Here is a 21,880-nt window from a genome sequence, read left to right on the forward strand (position 1 = left end):
CCCCGGAATGCAGACGAGCAGGCAGCGTGATGGTAAGTGAAAAAAGGTTTAATAACAAAAACTCACTCACAGCAGGAGGCAGGAACAAAACAAACGGGCAGGCAAGACAGGCATGGCATGATCAAAAAAACAAGACTAGGTTTGAGAAATGTTTCCACGATGACTAACTGAACAGGTGTGTATATATGGAGTGAAAACCAGGTGGAGCAAGGAGACAGATTAACTTTGAGCAGGTTAACCAAATAAACTTTATTGACAGACAGAATAAAACGTGGCTGCGGCAAAAACAGAGACTCTAATATACAAACAAAACCAGACTTGACAAAACATGAACAAGACTAAAACATGACCAGAAAAATAACAAAAGCATGATTCAAAACTTGAGCAGTGAAAAACATATAAGGAAAAAACCTGAAACCAAAAAATCCCAAATCATAACAATAAGACTGTTATCATGTCCATCATAGATCGTTTTTCCAAGGCCTGTCACCTTCTAGCACTAACCAGACTTCCCTCAGCAGCAGAGACAACTAGGTTATGGATCAACCACGTTTTCCGCCTTTATGGGGTTCCCACTGAAATCATCTCGGACAGAGGTCCTCAGTTTATCTTGTTCAGCCTTGGGAGCTAAGTCCTGGCTTTCTTCTGGTTTTCATCCTCAAACTAATGGGCAATGTGAGAGGTTAAACCAGGAGCTTGAAAACACCCTCCATTGCCTTTGCAACCACAACCCCACCTCCTGGAGTATGCATCTGGCCTGGGTTGAGTATGCTCATAACAGCCATGTCTCTGCAGCAACTTGTTTGTCAACCTTCGAGGCGTCCTGTGGTTATCAACCCACTGTGTTGCCAGCTACTTTCCCTGACCAGATTCTCCCCTCTGTCAGATCCCACTTGCATAACTGTAAGAGACTTTGAAATCAGACTAGGTCTGCTCTCCAACGCACCTCTGCACAAAACAAGCGCTATGCGGACAGAAAGAGTATACCCGCTCCGGTCTATGCTCCAGGTCAAGAGGTGTGGTTGTCCTCTCAAAATTTTCCCCTAAAGTCCTACTCCAAAAAACTTGCACCTCATTTTTTGGGCCCCTTTAAGATCGAGTCTGTCATTAGTCCTTCCACCGTCCGCCTTAAACTACCGGCTCATTTTCGAGTACACCCCACCTTTCATGTCTCCCAGATCAAGCCTGTTGTCTCCAGTCCATTCAGTCCATCAGCCCTGAGCCTCCTCTCTGCTTCCAACTTCAAGCCCAGCTTCTCAGGAGCCACTTGAGAACCACCCGTGAACCTGCCTGTCCACCCTCCAACGTTAAAACTCTCCAACCATAGTGGAGTTTCCTGGAAGAGAAGAAACAAAGCACTTCATCCTCCGGAAACTGTTCATAGCCTGACGGCCTCAAGCCACCGTGGAGAAGGACTTATTTCCCCCCGGTCTTGCCAAGAACCCATCCCCTATAAGTCAACATGTAAAGAACACATTCACAGTTTCTCCGTTTCCACCCAGAGTGTTTACCAGCTTCTGTCTTTCTCCTTCAGAGAAACCCTGCGTTTGTCCACCAGTTCCAGCCCTGGTTCCAGTCCGACCTTTATCTGTGTTTCTAAATAAACTGTTAAAACGCTGTCTTTGGTCTTGTGGTTGTGTATCTCAGAGTCTAAGAAAACCCCACGGCACTGTTTGTTTTTTTTCATTTCACTTCTGCAGCAACTTGATGTTCACTCAAACTCATTTTCATAAAAACCAAATTTTCAGGTACATCAGAATTTACTCATTATAGCTCATCTCTGTTGAAATAATCCTATTTTAAACTACACTTTCTTTTCAGTTGTCTGATTAAATTGGGTTAATTTGTTTAACAGAACAATTGGAATTATTTTGCAGTTTTGTAAAATGTTGCTTTATGAGAACAAAATGCCACTGATAAACATTATGTCTTACTGTACAATAAGTGAGTTTGCATGTGATTGACAAGATTTATCAAGCATTTTAGGTCAATCACTAACTCATTGGGCAGAAGTGTTTATGGTATAAACAGCATCAATTTTTGGATTTACCCAATTGTTTTCCATTTTTGCTGGGAGATGATAGTCTCCCAGCTTTGCAATAAATCAGGAATACATTGAAGATATAGTACCAAAATGCCATAAACTGTAATAACCATAGACTCTTGCTTTGTGCTTTAGCACAATCTGTTTGCAACATTCTGAGAGTGCACTGTCCAAATGTTACAAAACAGCATTAAGATATACAAGGACACATGCTCCCCTCGTTCCACCTCATGTCCCCTTGACTTCTTTATCAGCTTAGTTCTTTCTGTTTGGTTGCACACTGTAAAACTTCAAACCTTTATTGAGCCTCTCTTCCAAGTGCCTTCCTTTAAGGAACATCTCATAAGGTGCGGAGGCGTTACTGACACACAAACATTAGTGTAACAGAGAAGGTGTGCGTATGTATTGCAACTGCTGAGGAGTGAAGTTGGCTGTCAGCACATTCTTACTTCACAGACTGGACTGAACAGACATAGGGTGAGTCTTTAGAAGTGCTTTATTGCATCATTTAATCAATCTAGGAGTCTTTCATCAAGGAGCAGTTAACACTTATAATTAGCCACCAAAGTTGCTATTAGTAAAAAAAAAAGTTGCTTTTACAGCTGAAGTGTGAGTAAAGCAATTCCGGTTGTTCAAATGCAACAAAAGTTTAACAATGCTTTACATTCTGAAATAATATGAAGTGATATATATATATTTAAACTGCAATGTTTAAACATGTATGCTGCAAATCTTTGACTTGTGATTTTGTTACCTTTTAGGTTGTTAAGTTAAACATATTTGCAAATTCTAAAGCTTTTTGACAAGACATTTGTTTTGAAGCAGGTGCATATATCTGATCAGTAAAATGAAGAGTTTGCACTCATGCTTTAAAAAGCAAAAAGGTATGTAAAAATATACAGTACAGACCAAAGGTTTGGACACACCTTCTCATTCGAAGAGTTGTCTTTATTTTCATGACTATGAATATTGTAGCTTCACACGGAAGGCATCAAAACTATGAATTAGCACATGTGGAATTATATGCTGAACAAAAAAGTGTGAAACAACTGAAAATATGTCTTATATTCTAGGTTCTTCAAATTAGCCACCTTTTGCTTTGATTACTGCTCCACACACTCTTGGCATTCTGTTAATGAGCTTCAAGAGGTAGTCACCTGAAATGGTTTTCACTTCACAGGTGTGCCCTGTCAGGTTTAATAAGTGAGATTTCAAGCCTTATAAATGGGGTTGGGACCATCAGTTGTGTTGTGCAGGAGGTGGATACAGTACACAGCTGATAGTCCTACTGAATAGACTGTTAGAATCTGTATTATGTCAAGAAGAAAGCAGTTCAGTAAAGAAAAACGAGTGGCCATCATTACTTTAAGAAATGAAGAGTCAGTCAGTCTGAACAATTGGGAAAACTTTGAAAGTGTCCCCAAGTGCAGTCGCAAAAACCATCAAGCGCTACAAAGAAACTGGCTCACATGAGGACTGCCCCAGGAAAGGAAGACCAAGAGTCACCTCTGCTGTTGACGATAAGTTCATCCGAGTCACCAGCCTCAGAAATCGCAGGTTAACAGCAGCTCAGATTAGAGAACAGGTCAATGCCACACAAAGTTCTAGCAGCAGACACATCTCTAGAACAACTGTTAAGAGGAGACTGTGTGAATCAGGCCTTCATGGTAAAATAGCTGCTAGGAAACCACTGCTGAGGACAGGCAACAAGCAGAAGAGACTTGTTTGGTCTAAAGAACACAAGGAATGGGCATTAGACCAGTGGAAATCTGTACTTTGGTCTGATGAGTCCTAGTTTGAGATCTTTGGTTCCAACCACCGTGTCTTTGTGCAGCGCGGAAGAGGTGAACGGATGGACTCTACATGCCTGGTTCCCACTGTGAAGCATGGAGGAGGAGGTGTGATGGTGTGGGGGTGCTTTGCTGGTGACACTGTTGGGGATTTATTCAAAATTGAAGGCATACTGAACCAGCATGGCTACCACAGCATCTTGCAGCGGCATGCTATTCCATCCGGTTTGTGTTTAGTTGGACCATCATTTATTTTTCAACAGGACAATGACCCCAAACACACCTTCAGGCTGTGTAACGGCTATTTGACCAAGAAGGAGAGTGATGGGGTGCTGCGCCAAATGACCTGGCCTCCACAGTCACCGGACCTGAACCCAATCGAGATGGTTTGGGGTGAGCTGGACCGCAGAGTGAAGGCAAAAGGGCCAACAAGTGCTAAGCATCTCTGGGAACTCCTTCAAGACTGTTGGAAAACCATTTCAGGTGACTACCTCTTGAAGCTCATCAACAGAATGCCAAGAGTGTGCGGAGCAGTAATCAAAGCAAAAGGTGGCTACTTTGAAGAACCTATAATATAAGACATATTTTCAGTTGTTTCACACTTTTTTGTTCAGTATATAATTCCACATGTTTTAATTCATAGTTTTGATGCCTTCAGTGTGAAGCTACAATAGTCATAGTCATGAAAATAAAGAAAACTCTTTGAATGAGAAAGTGTGTCCAAACCTTTGGTCTGTACTGTACATGTAACATTTTCCATGCATTTGTGAAGGTAGATAATTCTGTGCTTATCTTGTTCCTATTTACCTTTTTTTACATCGTAATATTTTGTTAAATATTTTTTATACAATGTATAGCATAAATTACCCTTAGATTTTTCTTATCCTTTGCAGATTGTATTAGGACATTTAATGCCATGAAACAATATTTATTTATTTATTTGATTGGGAGAGTGCACATTAATTAACTATCATATACAAATTGTACACAAACTGTAAATGTACTAGATTGTAGCAAAACTGCTAATTTACATCTATAGTCCCGAGACAGACACAACACTTACAACAAATACATACATTGGATTTGTAACGGTAACCTTGTGATAAAAATATGAACCAGGAACATGTTGCCCTAAACAAATATGAACCTTTCTGAACCTTGTCAACTGAACTTTTTTTTTTTTTTCCTAAATCCAACCAGTGCGTAAAATGCAACAGTGTTTAAATTATTTTATTTATATTTTTATTTTCATATTTTTACTATAGCCATTGGTGGTCAAAATCAGAAAGTGGCCACTGCGTGTATCAACCTTAAAGATGCTCCATAGATGAAATCCCAATTTGTGTTCAAGGTTTCCTCCTTTCTACTAAATTCTGGATGTAGTTAGAAGAGACATTTAAAAATAAAGGTCAATACAATGTGGAGGCCCCATAGGTACTTGGTGATCAAAAATGCATGGAAGTCTGATGAATTTCAGTAGTTATAATATTGAAACAGGTAACATGTTTACAATGGAACGCCCTGCACACATTGTGTCTCTATCACATAAAAATAAAAACTTGTAGCAAGGTATCGCATCATTTTTACCTAATTTATTCATTTATTTGCTTATTTTGCCTAAATCTGTGAATTGAAATGAGTGACACTTAAATTCAACCGTCAACATGTCTAAACATATCAGTAAAGAATTAGAATTGTTTTTCTGTTTTGTTTTCTTTTTTCCACTTGTCCTAAAGCGCTAACAACTGCTCCATTGTTATTTCTAGCTTAATTTTTGACAGAAAACTGTAAATTTAAATATATAAATAATTTAAATATATATTATTTATTTTATTTCTCTAGAAAACATCTCTAGTCTGTACAAACCATATGACCACTTTTTGTTTAGTCAGACTGATTTTGGTGAACATAGCTAGCTCTACTAACTTTGCAGTTAGTTGGCAAATTTTAGCTCAAAATAACAAACTTCTTCTCTAGTGTGAACTGAATCCATTACCACAACCTACTGATGTTTATCTGTTTTTGTGTAACTTCCTCTGACAGAGAACTAAACATCTAGATCCACAAGACAGAGGGATCCAAATTCGAAAATGGACCATTTTGACAGTAATTCATCCAAACCAGGGTTTGTTGTGGCTGACTACGGCATCTTTGCTGCCATGTTGTCCATTTCCATGGGAATCGGGCTTTTCCAAGCTCTGAAGAAACAACAAAGAGATGCAACTGCAGATGCCTTCTTCACCGGGGGTCGGAGCATGCCAGCTGTGCCTGTTGGCATGTCGCTCTGTGCCAGCTTCATGTCAGCTGTCCAAGTTCTGGGTGTTCCCTCTGAGGGGTTTCGCTTTGGCTTTAAATTCCTCTACATGTGCCTCGGACAAAGCATCAACTCGCTGCTGACAGCCTACCTGTTCCTGCCAGTTTTCTTTCGACTGGGCATCACCAGCACTAACCAGGTCACAATGAGCCTCCAGTTTTTGTACAATGAATTTCCTAAAGTGAACAGGAATGTGCTGTGTTAAGGTTAGCCAGAGTAAAGGAAGTGAAAGTTAGCCAAGGAAATGAGAAATTGTTATGCTCTTTCTCATGACCACAAACTGATTGTTTCTTTTGTGTTTATATTTTAAACAGCTCAGATGCCTATCCTATTTTTCTGCTTTAAAAATTATAAAGTTGCAGTATAGAAGTAGGGTCAGGATGACTCTCCTGCTGACAATAAATTCCCCTGTAGCTCATCAACAAGGCTTAATATGAGAAGTGAGGAAAGATGAAGGTGTGTGTTACCTTGTGATGTTCTGACTCCAACCATCTGCCTGCCACAGTATCTAAAGATGAGGTTTGGCCGAGGGATGCAGCTGCTAGGAAGCGTCCAGTTTCTTCTTGCAACAGTAGGAGCAGCATTCTTCTCTCACATTGCAATGCTGTTAAACAGACTGTTACACACTGAGAGGTTTTTATTGTTTGTATATGAAAGTGCCTAGATTCAGCTTCCACCAGAGATTTGCTTTTAATTTATTTCTCTTTTCTCAGATGCTTTACACTGGGATTGTAATCTATGCACCAGCTTTGATCTTAAATCAAGGTACAAGAATGAAATGTGCTTTGTGTAGAAGAAAAGGCGGAATGTTCTTAATGTTTTAAAAATCTCACATTTATTGGATTGCTTTCACTGGAAATCTAAAGTTACTATGTTTTAAAACCATTATGAAAACCCATTTGCCTTTGCAGCCACTGGACTCAGTATCTGGGTGTCTCTCTTTTCCACGGGGATCATTTGCACCATATACACCACACTGGTAAGAACAAGAAGATATTCTCTCAGGGTGTGAATACTTATTAAAACAGGTTTATTACAGCTTTTTTATATTTTAGATTTTTCCACCCTAATAAATGTGTTACTTTTCCAGTTGCATTGTACAGGATCCATTACATTAAAAATGGAAAATGTTTTAAAAGGTTATTTTTATATTTACATCATAAAAATGTAGCACTAGGGAATCAACAAAGAACAATTTATTTAAACCATATTTGATATCATTCCAGGTTTCTCACTCTCTTTCTCCTCAATTGTTTGTCTGCAGGGTGGCATGAGGGCTGTGATCTGGACTGATGTATTCCAGATTGTTGTCATGTTGTTAGGTTTTGTAGCAGTTTTCATCTATGGCACAATTCTGGTTGGTGGTCCTGCACAAGTACTGGAGATTGCCAGCAATGGATCACGCATTAATTTCAATGAGTAAATACATTTTTCGTTAATGTGTTTGTCCATATCCAGATCCAATCTAGTAATAGAAATTATTCAAAATCACAATTTGATCATTTTAAAATAAAGGTAAATACCAGAGACCTCAAAGGTTACAAATCATTAATTAGAAGTGTTGGGATTATGATTGTTGATTAATTAATATTTATCAAGAATTATACTTAAAAATCATAATTTGAGAAAATTAATTTCTTAACAAAAAATCCTTATTTATGAATCGAAACCAGAGATGTCCTCTGGGATTGTAATTGTGGCCCAAAGCCCTTGATAATTACAATTAGTAAATTCTCAGTAATAGTTGATAACGATTTACTAGATGTCACTGTTTAATCAACCATTTCTGCCAAAACATGGGGAACTTTGACCTTATTTTGACTGACAAATCACTCTTGCACAAAATAAACACAAACGCCTTCTCTTTATCTACGTGAAATTTATTAAATCAACAGCCCTGATACAACTCGCTCTTCCGATTCAATAATCTTCACCTAATCAAACATGCAAAGTTCTACACGAAAGGGTAAAATATCTAACTAAACAAAACAAAACAACAGCATTGCGTGTGTATGAAATCAAACCAGCAGTTATGGCAAAAATACAAGAGGAATATGTTGTTGAAAGAAGCTTTGGAAGCGCCACTCCCACAGTGGGGCTTAGTTACACTGTAAGTCATAAAAACATCCCCCATCGCTGTGGATGTCCGAGCACACAAAGGGTTGTAAAACTTTTGGCGGCAACTAATAAAACATGAAGTTGAAGACAAAGAAAATGGTTGACTTTCACCATAAGGTTATTATAGCAGTTCAGCGCACCTGCTCTCAGGTGTCCAGACAGTAAAAACACAACTTGCAAGACTCAGCGGCCTCCAAAATTCAACAGCAATTAAGTTTAAAAAAAACATCCTACTCTATCCTGCCCAGGCTCTTCATAATAAAGAAATAAAAGGAACGAACGGACTTTACTTGTTGTCTCCTCTGAGCAGAGGGAGAGAGAGAAGGGGGTGAAGAGTTTCCACGCGTCCATGGATAACTCAGAGGAGAAACGGGCCGTTTTCCTTCTTTGTGGCCTCCTTGGCAGAAAGGTGAATAATATGACAGACCGTCACTAGTCGACTGGAACAAAAAAAAGACAAGGAGGAAAAATTGCGTCTCCTTGAAAACTCCGTGGTTTTTTTGGTAAATTCACGCCTTCGATGGGTAAAGTTGAAACTTACAAGCCTTCTTATTCCTGTAAGCTTAATTCGCTTAGTTTTCTTGTGGCCAATGGGGAGAATGAATGAAAGTCTATGTGGGATTTTCTTCTCCAGAATGATCCGCTTCAGATGCCGGTAACCGCGTCTCGGTTCCAAGCTGAAAACGCCTCATTAAAGGGCTCACCTTAGTATATAGCCCACTGTGACGTCAGAACTGGGACGCCCCGTCCTATCAGCCGTAGTAGCGGACTATCCTGGGGTACAAAATGGCCGATAACACCGGAAGGCCTGGTGGCGTCCAACAACATGCAAATGGTCCGATATTCAGCAAAACATGGTCCAACAGAAGCAACATTTTCCGTTACTATTGAGAATCAATCATTAAGAATTATGAAGGTATAAAAAAATTTGAATCCGATGACACTTTGTAGTAACATATGATGCTATTATGACAAAACTATATTTTCAAAATGTCTGCATATTTCAGCAAGCTAGTGGCAAATTACAGCACCCACCCCACAGCAGTTGTAAACAGAGTCATAGAAGGATGAGTTTGTGTAAATTTTGTTTGTGGAGTGCAGGAAGAATTTATGTGTTGATTTGGCCATAATGTTTTGGTAAGTTATTCTACCTGACGACATAGTAAAAGCCAATTTTTAGGTTTTCTGGCAGAAGACCTTTGACTTCAGGTCTTCCACCGTGCTTAACAATAGGCATTAAGCGATTTTCTATATATTTATACTTTGAATTTGCAACACACCCAGCTGGAGTGTTTGCTGTAAAAAAAGATGAATTTATTCCCATCTCACCGAAGAACATGGTTCCAGTTTAAGTCGCATTTGGATTTAACAAACCTTGCATATTTATGATGGTAGGAGAAAAATTACTTTTTTCGGGATGTGTTTCCAAAACAACCAGTTTGCAAGTGGATGTTTGCATGTTTGTTATGCAGACTCAGTGATCCCAAAATGCCAATCTTCGTATTTTCTTAACCTGAATGGCATGTTCTCTTGTCTTTGCATTTTTTAATAGTGGCTCAAAGAAATTGGGCACTGGGCCATCTCATATTAATACCCCAGGCTATGAAGGTGATATTAAATGTATATAATTGTGCAACATAAAATTTGTTTTATAATTGATTGTAATGGTGTGCAGTAAAGTTAGTTTGTTATTGATATCCCAGAAAGTGTCCTAATTATGTTAGTCGTGTGTGTTCAAATTCTTGCCTATAAGCAGGTATTGTGTTTTATTCTATGCCTATGTATTCTAAGACAAAAGGATAATAAAAGATGGATGTAGCTGGTCTTTATGTTCCTCCATAGTTTTGACGTCGACCCACGGAAACGTTACACCTTCTGGAGCCTCACAGTTGGGGGTTCCTTGGTTTGGTTGTCCATGTACGGGGTAAACCAAGCACAAGTTCAGCGCTACATCTCCTGCCGATCAGAGAGAGAGGCCCAGTGGTGAGTGTTTTTATAAATTACCCTCACATTCATCTATCCATTGTTTATTGCTACTTAGTCCTGCCTATGTAATGGTAAATGGGTGAGAGACGTGGTACACCATGGACAGATTGCTGGTCCATCACAGGTCAACACAGAGAAACACAGGACAGACAATCATGTGGACACACATTCATGGCTAAAGGTAATTTAGAGCATTAACTGCACAAAAGCAGATAAAAAGGTTGAAGATTCCACAAATGTATGAAAGTGAAATCTGAGTGGTTACTCAGGTATCTGAGAAAATTTGCAGAAATTCAGCTGAAAGAACTGTATTCCCAAAAGAACTCCATGTAAAAAGTTGGAAAAGGTCAGTCTAACACACAGTGGCACCAAATGATAACAGCCCCCACTATTGCTGGATATTGTTGTAGATTTACCTGTGCCTGCGCTGTGTTTTTTAAATTTATGACAGTTTTCTAGATTAACTGTCTTACGTTTGTTGCTTAACTTCTCGTTGTAGTTTGTCGGCATTTGGGTCCCTCTGTGTTCATTTCATCCTTCGACAATATCCAAAAACAACAACTTTTGTCTTGTCTGAGTTTAAAAGCAGAAAATATTAAGTCATCCAGGTTTTTGTGTCTTCAGGACAGATCTGGCACACTTTACTGACATGTCTTATCCCATGTAAGAAAGAGCCAAATTTCTTTGTCTTGCTTAATTGTTTAAAAGCATACATTTAATGATTGTGTACAGAGGCATCAAACATAATTATGTTTTGTTTTTTTACCACCAGCATTCATCTGTGGTCAATAAATAATGGAAGCAAACAGGATTTACTCCAATAAAGAATACTTTATTTTTCAGGGCTCTGTTTGTGAATCAGATTGGTCTGTGCCTAATTGTGAGCAGCGCAGCAACCTGCGGCATCGTCATGTTTGCTTATTACAACCTCTGCGACCCGCTGAAATCTGGGAGGATTTCTGCACCTGATTTGGTATGCTAATAACTCTGGGCAAGGGCAAATTAATTTGTTTTACACTAACTCAAAGTAGTGAGGTGTTTCAGCAAAGTTACAATTATATTTGCAGTAACATTGGTATAACTTCCTCCTAAAAGGTTTATTTATTAGTTTGGTCTTTTTTGTAATATGGACCACAAGTCTGCAGTAAAAATCTATCTATCTAGTATGTGTTGGTGGTGCTCTAGTCATTTGGTCTTAGTAAACAGTGTTTTTCAAAGCATAATTAACTTACATCTTTTTAAGCGATATTGGTTTCCTATATGGTATATAAGGTGCTACTGATACTCTATATTCTACTTTTCCTGTTCTCATCTAATAAAGTACATGCCATTCTTCGTGTTGGATATATTCAGAAATCAGCCAGGCTTCCCAGGTATTTTCCTTGCCTGTGCATACAGTGGGACTCTCAGGTATTTACAATTATTTTTTCTCTCACTGTTGAATCCAGACTCAAATATGCTCCTTTAGCCATAAACCTGAATTACTTCTTTACTTGAGTGTTTCAGTAATTTTTCGAAAACAGAATTAATCCTAAAAAAAAAATTATATATATTAAAAAACTTTTTACTGTAGATTATAGATATTTTCACTGCATTTTCAGTTACAAAACATTTATTCTGTGGCTTGTTGTCACGTATCAAATATCGTGATTCTCCGACATGTTTGTTACCGATATTCTAACCACGTAGAACAAATTGAAGGGTTTGGTTTTTTTGTATAAAACAGTAATCATTGGCTCAGCTGAATCTTATTCATTAAAACATTATTTCATTGTGTTTTTATGTAAACATTCAGGACCTCCATCTTCCTTTTGCTGCTGTGACACAAATGCAACATACAGGTCCTTCTCAAAAAATTAGCATATTGTGATAAAGTTCATTATTTTCTATAATGTCATGATGAAAATTTAACATTCATATATTTTAGATTCATTGCACACTAACTGAAATATTTCAGGTCTTTTATTGTCTTAATACGGATGATTTTGGCATACAGCTCATGAAAACCCAAAATTCCTATCTCACAAAATTAGCATATCATTAAAAGGGTCTCTAAACGAGCTATGAACCTAATCATCTGAATCAACGAGTTAACTCTAAACACTTGCAAAAGATTCCTGAGGCCTTTAAAACTCCCAGCCTGGTTCATCACTCAAAACCCCAATCATGGGTAAGACTGCCGACCTGACTGCTGTCCAGAAGGCCACTATTGACACCCTCAAGCAAGAGGGTAAGACACAGAAAGAAATTTCTGAACGAATAGGCTGTTCCCAGAGTGCTGTATCAAGGCACCTCAGTGGGAAGTCTGTGGGAAGGAAAAAGTGTGGCAGAAAACGCTGCACAGCGAGAAGAGGTGACCGGACCCTGAGGAAGATTGTGGAGAAGGGCCAATTCCAGACCTTGGGGGACCTGCAGAAGCAGTGGACTGAGTATGGAGTAGAAACATCCAGAGCCACCGTGCACAGGCGTGTGCAGGAAATGGGCTACAGGTGCCGCATTCCCCAGACCTGGGCTACAGAGAAGCAGCACTGGACTGTTGCTCAGTGGTCCAAAGTACTTTTTTCGGATGAAAGCAAATTCTGCATGTCATTCGGAAATCAATGTGCCAGAGTCTGGAGGAAGACTGGGGAGAAGGAAATGCCAAAATGCCAGAAGTCCAGTGTCAAGTACCCACAGTCAGTGATGGTCTGGGGTGCCGTGTCAGCTGCTGGTGTTGGTCCACTGTGTTTTATCAAGGGCAGGGTCAATGCAGCTAGCTATCAGGAGATTTTGGAGCACTTCATGCTTCCATCTGCTGAAAAGCTTTATGAAGATGAAGATTTCATTTTTCAGCACGACCTGGCACCTGCTCACAGTGCCAAAACCACTGGTAAATGGTTTACTGACCATGGTATCACTGTGCTCAATTGGCCTGCCAACTCTCCTGACCTGAACCCCATAGAGAATCTGTGGGATATTGTGAAGAGAACGTTGAGAGACTCAAGACCCAACACTCTGGATGAGCTAAAGGCCGCTATCGAAGCATCCTGGGCCTCCATAAGACCTCAGCAGTGCCACAGGCTGATTGCCTCCATGCCACGCCGCATTGAAGCAGTCATTTCTGCCAAAGGATTCCCGACCAAGTATTGAGTGCATAACTGTACATGATTATTTGAAGGTTGACGTTGTTTGTATTAAAAACACTCTTCTTTTATTGGTCGGATGAAATATGCTAATTTTGTGAGATAGGAATTTTGGGTTTTCATGAGCTGTATGCCAAAATAATCCATATTAAGACAATAAAAGACCTGAAATATTTCAGTTAGTGTGCAATGAATCTAAAATATATGAATGTTAAATTTTCATCATTACATTATAGAAAATAATGAACTTTATCACAATATGCTAATTTTTTGAGAAGGACCTGTAAAATTTATAACTCTTATGATGTCCAGAATAGGAATGATTGGTGACTCACTGTCATTTTTAACAGCACAGCCTCCACGAGTATCAATGCCATGGCTGCAGTGACCATGGAGGATCTGCTGAGACCTCATCTGCTCCACATGACGCAGAAGAAGCTGATCCTTGTTTCCAAAGGACTGTGTAGGTTGAGCCTCATTGTCAAATAGTATTCGTTTTCTGCCTCATGACGTTATGCGCATGTGACACACCCCTGAAAGGTGGATGTTTTTAAAATTAGTGTAAAGATTGGTTGATAAGGATTAATCGTTCACACGTAGAAGGCAGATTTAAAAACCAGCTCCAAACTTTAATACTGATATCAAGCTGCTGGAAGTCAACTGCAAATTTAATACAGTTTATTTATATCAGAATCAGCTTTATTGCCAAGTTCGTACATACAAACAAGGAATTTGACTCCGGTACACTTTGCTCTTTGGTTTGTTTTTGCATTACAGAATATACAAATTTACAATGTACAATTTACACATATATAAATAAAAAGGTGCATTTGCAACATCTGCATGCTGTTGTTTTGTACTCTATTGAATGTTCAACGGAGAAACAGCCTGGGGAAGAAACTGTCTCTGTGGCGGCTGGTTTTAGTGAACAGTGCTCTGTAGCGGCGGCCTGAAGGTAAAGCTCTGAACAGTTTATGTGCAGGGTGTGTGGGGTCTACAGAGATTTTAGCAGCTCTTTTCCTGACCCTAGACCTGTATAAGTCCTGGATGGAGGGAAGGTCAGCCCTGATTATTTTCTCTGCAGCTCTGATTATTCGTTGCAGTCTGGACCTGTCCTGTTTTGTGGATGAGCCAAACCACACTGAGATGGATGAAGACAGGACAGATTGAATGATGGCAGTGTAGAAGATGACCAGCAGCTCCTGTGGAAGGTTGAACTTCTTGAGTTGCCTCAGGAAGTACAGTCTCTGCTGGGCCTTCTTTCGAACAGTGTCTATGTGTGAAGACCATCTCAGGTCCTCAGAGATGGTGGTTCCTAAGAACCTAAAGTGGTCCACAGCTGATACGGTGTTGTTGAGGATGGTGAGGGGGGTGTATGGGAGTGGTGTTCTCCGAAAGTCCACCACCATTTCCACAGTCTTGAGTGGGTTCAGTTCAAGGTAGTTCTGACCGCACCAGTGTACCAGCTGATCCACCTGCTGTCTGTATGCAGACTCATCACCGTCCTGGATCACTCCAATGACAATGGTGTCATCTGCAAACTTAAAGAGATTCACGGATGAGTCCGATGAGGTGCAGTCATTTGTGTACAGGGAGAAGAGGAGTGGGGATAGAACACATCCCTGGGGGGCACCAGTACTTATTGATCTGATTCGGGAGAAGATGCTCCCCAGTCTCACCTGCTGCTGTCGGTCTGTCAGGAAGCTGTTGATCCACTGACAGGTGGAGGCTGGGACGTTGAGCTGTGTGAGCTTCTGGTGGAGGATGTCTGGTATGATGGTGTTGAAGGCCGAGCTGAAGTCTAAAAACTGGATCCTGGCGTACGTCCCTGGACGGTCGAGGTGTTGCAGGATGAAGTGTAGACCTAAGTTAACAGCATCATCTGCTGACCTGTTTGCTCAGTAAGCAAACTGCAGGGGTTCCAGCAGGGGGCCTGTGATGTCTTTCAGGTGCTTCAACACCAGTCGCTCGAAGGATTTCATGACCACAGACGTCAGGGCTACAGGCCTGTAGTCATTTAATCCTACGATGGTGGGTTTCTTGGGCACTGGGATGATGGTGGATCGTTTGAGACAGGAGGGGACCTCACATTTCTCCAGTGATTTGTTGAAGATCCGGGTGAAGATCGGATCGAGTTGATTTGCACAGGCTTTCAGGCATGATGGGGAGACGTTATCAGGTCCTCCAGCTTTCTTTGTTTTCATATGCTGAAAGGGCCTGTTTACATCTTCCTTGGAGATCTTTAGTGCAGGCAGAGGATCTGAAGGTAGGGGGTTGGTTGCTTTATGGGAGGAACTTGTTCCTGAATGGGAAGTAGAGGGGATGATTTGAGGTGTGAATGGCTTCTTGTCATGTCTGCAGTAAAAGCCATTCAGACGGTTGGCCAGGAGACGACTCTGTTCAGGAAGGGAGGAGGGGATCCTGTAGGCAGTCAGGTTTCTCAGACCAGTCCATACAGCCGAAGTGTCACCAGTAGAAAGGCTGTTCTTAAGCTTCTCACTGTAGCTTCTCTTGGCTGCTTTGATCTCCTTTGTTAGTCTGTTCCTGGCCTGCCTGTACCGCGCCCAATCTCCACTGCTGTGAGCTTCTTCCTTTTCCCTGCACAGATTCCTGAGGTGTGGAGTAAATCATGGCTTGTTGTTCCCAAAGGTGCAGAAGGTCTTGGTCTGCACACACGTCCTCACTAGCGTTGCCAGGTGTACGATAATTATCGTACTTGTACGATAATTTCGGTCTCTGTACAATGTACGATCAATATTCCTTAAAAAAGGCCAAATGTAGATAATTTGACCATTCCGTGAATGTGTGGTTGTAATCAGTCGTCATCAACCTATCGCCAAAGTCTGTCGGAGTTCTTTTGTGAACCTTGAAGGCTGTGTCTGGATTCAGAAACAAATGCTGGAAATTCCAGCCAATTGTGCTTTTCTAAATGTGACCTACGTGTGACGTGATGCGTCGGCCTCAGAACAACGGCCATGATTGGCTGAATAGTCCACTGCGACCGCCCATGATTGAGGAAAAGAAAAAAAGAAAAGAAGATTAAGCAGAGCCCGCCTGTTGGCACTGTGGACCTGCAGCTGTTGATAAATCCATTCCGTTCCGACGCCACAACGCTGCAAGTGTCTGTTAGACGCTATTCAACACATCAACAGACTTGTTATTTTGGTTATGACGAGTGTACGATAATTTCCCTCAAAACACAATAATTTTATGTCTCTAGTACGATAATCCTACATTTCTCACCTGGTAACACATGTCCTCACAGAAACTGATGTATGATGTCACCACATCAGTTAGTTGGTTTAAGTCAGTGGCTGAGGTTTCAAAAACAGTCCAGTCTGTGCATTCAAAGCAGGCCTGTAGCATCTGTTTTGACTCCTCAGTCCACTTTTTAACAGTGTGAACTGTGGGTTTGGAAGCTCTTAGTTTCTGTCTGTAGGTTGGGATGAGGTGGATTAGACAATGATCCGAAAAACCCAGAGCAGCCCTGGTAACAGCATGATATGAGTCCTTTAAAGCTGTGTAACAATGGTCCAGTGTGTTTTTGTCTCTTAATATGCTGTCAGTATTTGGGGAGTTCATGGGAGAGGTTTGCTCTGTTAAAATCTCCCAGTATTATGATGAAAGAGTCCGTGTATTCTTTCTCCACATCTGTAATCAGCTCAGCGAGATGTTTTTCCGCGGCAGAAGTGCAGCTATGCGGTGGAAAATATGAGCCGATTATTATAAACGTGGAAAACTCTCTCTGTGAATAAAACGGCTTACAGATTATGAAAAATGCCTCCAGATCAGGACTACATATTTTCCCCAGCACTTTTACGTCTCTGCACCAACCTTCATTAATATAAAAGCAGATTCCGTCTCCTCGCCTCTTCCCCGATAGCTCCGCGCTGCAATCCGCTCTGAACAGCTGGAAGCCCGGCATCAGCAGTGCACGGTCTGGGATGTTTTCACTCAGCCATGTCTCGGTGAAGCAGAGAACCGCTGATCCGCGGAGGTCCGAGTTTTTACCGGTGAGGAGAAGCAGCTCGTCCATCTTGTTGCTTAGAGAGTGGACATTTGCCAGGTAGATTGAAGGTAGTGGTGTTCGTAGTCCTCTTTTGCGGAGTTTTACCAGCAAGCCAGCACACTTCCCCCCCCCCGGCACTTTCGGCGCAGTATCCTGTAGAGTGCCGCGGCTCTGCTTGCCAGAAGCTCAGTGAACCTCAGATCGATAAAAGATGGTGAAAAAATCCCGAGAGGACTCTCTGATTTGAGAAGTTCCTCTCTGCTGAATGAGTCCACAGGATTGTGGCCCGAGACCACAGTGCTATGGCTCAAAAAACATAAAAACACACAAATATGTGTGAAAAACATAAAAACACACATTATATGTCACCATCTTAAAACAAAAGTAATCCTAAGACTCTTTACAAGGCAATTGGGGCCAATAATTTCCAAGTATGAATAGTAATATACATTGCTCAAAAAAATAAAGGGAACACTTAAACAACACAATATAACTCTAAGTAAGACGTAGAGGAGGCAGTAGGAGGGCAACAACTCAGCAGCAGGACCGCTACCTCCGCCTTTGTGCAAGGAGGAACAGGAGGAGCACTGCCAGAGCCCTGCAAAATGACCTCCAGCAGGCCACTAATGTGCATGTGTCTGCACAAACGGTTAGAAACCGGCTCCATGAGGATGGTATGAGGGCCCGACATCCACAAATGGGGGTTGTGCTCACAGCCCAACACCGTGCAGGACGCTCGGCATTTGCCAGAGAACACCAGGATTGGCAAATTCACCACTGGTGCCCTGTGCTCTTCACAGATGAAAGCAGGTTCACACTGAGCACATGTGACAGACGTGACAGAGTCTGGAGACACCGTGGAGAGCCATCTGCTGCCCGCAACATCCTTCAGCATGACCGGTTTGGCAGTGGGTCAGTAATGGTGTGACTGCCATTAGGTACGGAGATGAGATCCTCAAACACCTTGTGAGACCATATGCTGGTGCGGTTGGCCCTGGGTTCCTCCTAATGCAGGATAATGCTAGACCTCATGTGGTTGGAGTGTGTCAGCAGTTCCTGCAAGATGAAGACATTGAAGCAATGGACTGGCCCGCCCGTTCCCCAGACCTGAATCCGATTCAGCACATCTGGGACATCATGTCTCGCTCCATCCACCAACGTCACGTTGCTCCACAGACTGTCCAGGAGTTGGCGGATGCTTTAGTCCAGGTCTGGGAGGAGATCCCTCAGGAGACCATCCGCCGTCTCATCAGGAGCATGCCCAGGTGTTGTAGGGAGGTCATACAGGCACGTGGAGGCCACACACAATACTGAGCTTCATTTTCACTTGTTTTAAGGACATTACATCAAAGTTGGATCAGCCTGTAGTGTGTATTTCCACTTTAATTTTGTGTGTGACTCCAAATCCAGGCCTCCATTGGTTAATAAATTTGATTGCCACTGATGATTTTTGTGTGATTTTGTTGTCAGCACATTCAGCTTTGTACAGAACAAAGTATTCAATGAGAATATTTCATTCATTCAGATCTAGGATGTGTTATTTGAGTGTTCCCTTTATTTATTTGAGCAGTGTATATTCAAATCAGTCAAATTTATACAAAAACATTACAATCATATAGAAACTGACAGTCTCATTATTTTATAATTATAATTAAATATAATAAAAAATGACAATACTGCCTTATGCATACTGGAGCAGTGATTAAATATAATAAGATTCAGGTGAGCCAAAAACGCTAAGCAGGTAAAGAGTAAGTGGGAGCTAGAACAAGGATACCTAAGGTACAGGAAAACAACATGTCCATACAGAAAAAAGGCCACAGACACTAATATTGAGGGTTTCTGCAGAATACCAGGAGCACAAAACTTTATGTAATATGAGAAGATATCAAAGCATGCAGGCTTACAGGAGCAGAAAAGAATAATGCTAAACTTTAAAAAAAAAATCAACTTATGTAATGACATCTAACAGTACAGCAACCAAGACTTAGTGCCAGAATCATTTAAGACTAGAATCCTAAACTGGACTCAACTTATCTAAAGAAACATCTGGTTGTCAACTGATCCATTTTATCCTGACAAAGTGTGTGTTTTTGTCAGGCCTGTCCCTAATAATACTTTTTAGTCCTGTTTGAGAATGGATAGTGATTTTGCTGAATGTCTATGAGTACAAAAAGGTTTTACAAGAATGTACATTATTTAGCTGCTCTTTTTCAAAAAATTAGGATGAAAACCATATTCGTACACACAGTAGAGAATGCCAATGGTAAATATTTCTCTTTCTTAAAGCATTCCTGTATGGAGCTGGATGTATCACTGTAGCAGCTCTTTCCTCCTTCCTGGACTGGGGAGTTCTTCAGGTATGTTATGCAGAAATGTTTTAATTCCTCACAAAAAGGCTTGAAAGCCTCGCCTTCCTTTGTGAAGTTTATACCTTGCGTGTGTCACATTCGGGTTTGGGGTTGGACCAAAGCGCAGACAAGAGCACGGGAGCAGCATTTCAAGCAGTCTTCAGCTTTATTCAAAAAATGAAAAGTAACAAAAAAAACACTGCAGGTGTAAACCAGAGTCAGACATCCAAACTTACAAGTCACTGCAGGAACATGCGGAACTCAAGTATGGACGAGGGCAATGAATGTAGGTGAGAGACAAGAGGAACCAACGGGGAACAAAGAACACAGACCAACTAATATACAGAAAGATACGAGAGGGGAACAAAGGGCAGATAATCAAAGAAACAGGGAACAGGTGTGACAGGGACGCAGGGAGACTGACGGAGCAGGTGAACCTAATATGAAGACTAAAACAAGAGGGAAAGGACTAATAACAATAAAGAGATACAGACCTACGCAAAACTAAAGACAAAAATAAAATAATCCAAAGAAGCATAATAAATCTAGAATAGCCGAGAACTAAAAGGTAACTGAGAAAACTGGAGAAAACCCTGATTACAAAGTAAACAAACCTAAACCAACCCTAAAGGAACAAACTGAGAATGGAACAGAGGAAACGAGGACTGGAATAAAAGTAAAAAATAATAAGGCTAACCTATAAAGGAGGGACTAGAAAATAACGATAAACAAATCTAAGAGGGACAAAGAATGTAAGAGGAACTAAAGTCGAGTAAGAAATAACTAGAAGAGGAAACCTGATGACGAGGAGTAACAGAACAGGAAATAATAAAATAAGAGTGCAAAGGAACCTATACCAAACATAAATCTAAAACGAGAGCAAAAGCCAAGGAACCAAAGAAACGATAGTAATAATCAAGAAACCATTCTAAGTAAAATAGGGGAGCAAAACTAAGGGAACAAGGGCGAGAGGAACACACACTGGGAGGGAGAAGGAAACCAGAACAGTCAGGAAAGCAAAAACAATAACCAAACATGAATATAAACCAAAAACAAGAAACATCTAGCTAAGGTAAACAAAACACAAAACCACAAACAAAGACCAAAATGTCGCACCACGACAGCGTGCACATCTGGCTGTCTCCAGGTATTCCGGATTCCCCACATCTTAAAAGTATGTTAGTGTAAGTAGAGATTAGCCTGATAAAATTGTAAATAAACACACAATGAATTGGCAAATTTAGCTCTTAAGGGTTAGAAACATTTATTAGAAATTAAATAAATAAACAATATAGTGCAAATTCACAACCCATATTGTCTCAAGGTACTTTACAAGAAAAAAAGTAATTTGAATTGAATCATACAGATTCGAAGTCCACTACAGACATTCCAATCAATTCTGGTTATTAAACAATGCAGTCAAGTTCAGTTTAGTATTCAAATTGGTTAAAACGTTTTCTACGTAAGGAATCCCAGCAGATTACACTAAATCTCTAGTGACAGCGAAAATGAAACTGTGAGCATACACACACAAAAAAACATGAGGACTGATCTAGGAGTACTTTCTATGTTAAAGAAAAGTTAACAGCAGTGTTAGGTCCTTTGGTGGCTTCATCTAGGAGAGAAACAAAGCTACACAGATACGCTCTAAGGCCAGTTTTCAAGTCTATCGGATGAAACAGAGCACAGGGTCAAGTGTATCATCTATAGAAGGTGAAGATAAAATTATTGGCAGCAGTAGCCCAGCCGATGCCTCCCTCCGGGAAGGTGTTACAGCTAAACACAGATCCAGGCTAGATGTAGCTTCTAGGAAGAGAAAAATATTCCTAACTTTGGCAATATTCTAAGGGTGAAAGAAGGAAATCCTATAAACCCATTTAGTATGGGACTTAAATGGCATGTCCTGGTCAAAAATAACACCAAGGTTCTTGAATTTATTGGTGGAGGCCAATTTCATGCCATCCAGATTAAGTGACTGACTAAGCAGTTTCGTTTTTAAAGACTTTGGTACAACACAACAACTTCTGTCTTATTTGAATTTAAAATGGTAAATGGCCTGCATTTGTATAGTGCTTTATCAAGTCCGAAGACTCCACGGCACTTTACACTACAATCAGTCATCCACCCATTCGTGCACACATTCACA

General features: G+C 40.7%; 1 protein-coding gene across 2 annotated transcripts in view; it reads left to right on the forward strand.

Annotated features, from left to right (window-relative positions):
- The first annotated feature begins 2,394 nt into the window (after positions 1 to 2,394).
- The window catches only part of slc5a5 (solute carrier family 5 member 5), a 30,499-nt gene continuing 11,013 nt past the window's right edge, over positions 2,395 to 21,880 (forward strand). For both annotated transcript variants that reach the window (XM_047375633.1, XM_047375634.1), the window contains exons 1-11: positions 2,395 to 2,521; positions 5,878 to 6,287; positions 6,654 to 6,719; positions 6,862 to 6,913; positions 7,060 to 7,127; positions 7,413 to 7,567; positions 10,109 to 10,249; positions 11,096 to 11,225; positions 11,574 to 11,662; positions 13,725 to 13,837; positions 19,673 to 19,743. In XM_047375633.1, coding sequence (XP_047231589.1) covers positions 5,925 to 6,287; positions 6,654 to 6,719; positions 6,862 to 6,913; positions 7,060 to 7,127; positions 7,413 to 7,567; positions 10,109 to 10,249; positions 11,096 to 11,225; positions 11,574 to 11,662; positions 13,725 to 13,837; positions 19,673 to 19,743 — 1,248 coding nt within the window. In that variant the 5' untranslated portion in view covers positions 2,395 to 2,521; positions 5,878 to 5,924. The remainder of the gene's footprint in view (positions 2,522 to 5,877; positions 6,288 to 6,653; positions 6,720 to 6,861; positions 6,914 to 7,059; positions 7,128 to 7,412; positions 7,568 to 10,108; positions 10,250 to 11,095; positions 11,226 to 11,573; positions 11,663 to 13,724; positions 13,838 to 19,672; positions 19,744 to 21,880) is intronic.

Source organism: Girardinichthys multiradiatus, chromosome 9 (genome assembly GCF_021462225.1).
Source record: "Girardinichthys multiradiatus isolate DD_20200921_A chromosome 9, DD_fGirMul_XY1, whole genome shotgun sequence".
Classification (NCBI taxonomy): Eukaryota; Metazoa; Chordata; class Actinopteri; order Cyprinodontiformes; family Goodeidae; genus Girardinichthys; species Girardinichthys multiradiatus.